This window comes from Branchiostoma floridae, chromosome 6 (genome assembly GCF_000003815.2).
Source record: "Branchiostoma floridae strain S238N-H82 chromosome 6, Bfl_VNyyK, whole genome shotgun sequence".
Classification (NCBI taxonomy): domain Eukaryota; kingdom Metazoa; phylum Chordata; class Leptocardii; order Amphioxiformes; family Branchiostomatidae; genus Branchiostoma; species Branchiostoma floridae.
In genome coordinates this window covers 2325250-2328485 of record NC_049984.1, presented here as the reverse complement: position 1 = coordinate 2328485, position 3236 = coordinate 2325250, and the positions used below count along the sequence as shown (strand labels likewise).

At 41.7% G+C, this 3236-nt stretch overlaps 1 protein-coding gene across 1 annotated transcript in view; it reads right to left on the bottom strand.

Annotated features, from left to right (window-relative positions):
* Positions 1-1841: 1841 nt before the first annotated feature.
* Positions 1842-3236, bottom strand: part of LOC118418434 — a gene marked incomplete in the record, with an annotated part of 12015 nt that continues 10620 nt past the window's right edge. Inside the window, 1 exon segment of the mRNA XM_035824333.1 lies at positions 1842-2698. Coding sequence (XP_035680226.1) covers positions 2236-2698 — 463 coding nt within the window.

Sequence of the window (3236 nt, the reverse complement as noted above, 5' to 3'; positions counted from 1 at the left end):
GTAGGCTTATAGAAACGTGTTTTCTTGTCCGGCCCATTGTTCTTGCGTTCGTCCATTGTTCCTTTCTGCATCCATGTCGGCTTACCGCGGCGCTGCTGAGGAAGCAAACAAGACACGTTATCCAGTCTTCCAAATGTAAGCAATCTATTGGTCTTCTTAGCTAAATATGTCATTTTCGCCTCCTGATTGGTCGTCAGTAGTAGGGAAACACTACTAGTATTCAGAGTAGGGGTGGGTACCGGTACAGAAAATTCAGGTCCGGTTCAGGTCCAGATGATCAGGTCCAGGTCCGGACCTGAACCTGGACCTGATTCACTATCACTCATACCAATAGTCCATTTCACTACAAAGAAATCTGTTTGGTGGAGTATTAGACTGGCGTTTTAAAATCCCACAACACTAACTGCACCTGTACGATTGGCTGTAAAACTTCACTACTTTACTCTTGTTATTTTCTTCCACCTACAAGCGCCAAAACGTGTGAATGCCTGATCAAATAGTCTGTTAATTTTCTAATCGGTCCAACATCCGGTCCACCCAATTTTTTCAGGTCCGGTTTTTCTGGACCGGTCCAATAAGAAAAACCGGTTTTGTACCGGTGTGACAGCGATCTCGCCCCCCACCGGAGATCACTAGCGTTTTCGCCCCCCTTTAGCGTTTTCGCCCCCCCCCCCCCCAGAGCAGCTGGGTACTACATATTACAGGTGCGCTACCTGGTACTATACTGCACCCGGGGAGTAACATATATGGGGGGTTACCTGGTACCTATATGGCACCTTCTTACCGTACCGTAAGATGTCATACCTCGAAAGTCGATATTATATTGTTCGGTGCAAACATGACATTGAAATGAAAAAAGACAAATTTTGCAGCTGAGGTGGCATAAAACAGTGCTACTGCGAACGTATAAATCAACACCGTCTATGGTACGGAATACCTCAGCTGTATGTTTTCAATTTGTCACAGTGTTTTCTTTCTTGTGCTGGAAACATTTCCAAAGCACTAACAAAAACACATGTGAATAATAGTTTCTCATTATAAACACTATCTACGCGCAAGTTGATATAGCTGTTGCTAAATGCTACACAAACACTGGTAAAGTACCTGTCTTAAGAAACACGGGTAAATGCATCAGTTCCTAAATACTAGAAAAGACAGTCATGTTGGAGGTGAAGATATCCCTTGGCCAGGTGCATATACCAAAATGTGCGTTATTCTAATTAATACCTAATATTTGCATAATTAATAAGACATTACATAGTTCTTTTGTGGTCACTTCATTGTAGAGACTTCATATTGGAGATATATAGGTTGCTTGAGGACAGGTGAATACAATGAAATATATCTTATGTCAAGACTCAGGTATATGCAATAATGGGAATACAAGGGACCAAACCCTCCTTGTCTGAAACAAGTTCAACTATCTTATTACCATGTAATTACGTTAATATTGATACTATGAATGGAGTTATGTATCAAACTCGTGTACTTATATCATTCTGAAACTACATTTTGTGATTTATACCAATCAACTTCTAAAATGTCATGTAAACCCGTTTTTTTGGGGGGGGCGAAATCGCTAAAGGGGGGCCAGGTAGGGGGGCGAGATCACTAGCCGGGGAGGGCGAGATCGCTAGTGATTTCGCCCCGGGGGGGCGAGATCGCTAGTGATTTCGCCCCCGGGGGGGCGAGATCACGGGGGGGCGAGAACGCTGTCACACCGGTACGCTGTAACGATACCCAACTCTAATTCAGAGGCTTCCAGATAGAAGTTATTTTTTATGCATGGTGCTTCTCAGGGACTTTACCCACAACAAAATCTGGACGTATCTCTCGATACCAATTGTGTAACCTTTCTTATATCCGCATGTTGGTTGTTTTTATGCTTTGATGTATGTACCTCTTGTTGTACATATTGAAATAAAGCTTTGAAAAAAAAAGAAGAAATATTTTAGTCCGTGGTTACGTTTCATCTAAAGGCTACATTACTACGAGTCAAAAAGTAATGCAAGTGATTTTATGACAATCTCTTTTTTCATCGAATGAGTTGAAATTTGACACAAAGGTATAGGCATTATTTTCTTGAGACTAATATATCTCAATTTGTTTGTTGGATCTTTATGAGCGACTGAGCAGATGATTTCAAGGTGACCGTGCCCTTGGAAATCCTACAGACGATCCGTTCCCTTTAGGTTTGATCCAATTACCAATTACTGTAGGAAGCTGAAAAAATGTTTAACGTCTTATCCGACAGACGTCTCTAGCCACAGTAAGGTACTCAATTTCCCTGAGCGAAGTGAAGAAAGTCATGTTAAGTAGTCCCTTTACTAAGAGCCAACGGGGAATATTAGAGGGTTCGAACACAGGACCTCTGGGGTGTGGGCCAAACACGCTAACCTTTCGGCCACCATGACCACACATCCTGCTGGATTGGAAAGGGTGTGAGAGGGGTTTATAAAAAAACCTGGTGCAGTACTTACTTATTTGACAGATGTACCTCATCCGCCTGGAGCATTGCCAGACAACCCACGAGTGACCCCTTCCGCGGTTCATGTACACACAGTCATTTCCTTGGTTGTTCCACCCATGGCCATTGAAGAACGGCCTGAAAGTTCCGCTATCCCGTCCGAGCTCTTCCCCGTCGCTGTAGACAAAGTTTCCCTCCGTTTGGCGGTCATTCAGACCGATCCAATAATGCCTGTTGTTTGAAGAAAGACAGAGTGTAATGTAGTTTGTACAAGAAAGAGAGAGCTGAACTCTACAGACTAATAGAACCCATGTTCCCCCACTCCATACAACTAAGTAATATAGACAAATTTATATTCCTTATGAATCTAAACAAACCATTACTTATAAAGCATATCTGTTCTTACATTTTCAATATCACAAAGAAACGAGAAGAAGCCGAATGTACGCAGTAGAATCAATCCTTGAGTAGTGTAGATTCCGAGTTATATCATTATATCATGTTGTATCATTTATTGTGACCTGTACTGAACCCAATGGGTATGAATGTACAATAAAGGTCTTCATTCATTCATTAAGCTATTAGTTATTTGCGCTTATAATTTTCTTATAATTTTGTTTTTAACTCTGGAGGCGTCGGCCTTGTAAATGGTTTATCAATCCTGTTGCCCACACCTATCAGATTTCATTCTCAATAAATAAATAAGTAGATAAATAGTTCATATTTCCTGCTGATGTTCCAATGCCAATCAGACATAGTCCTCAGACCT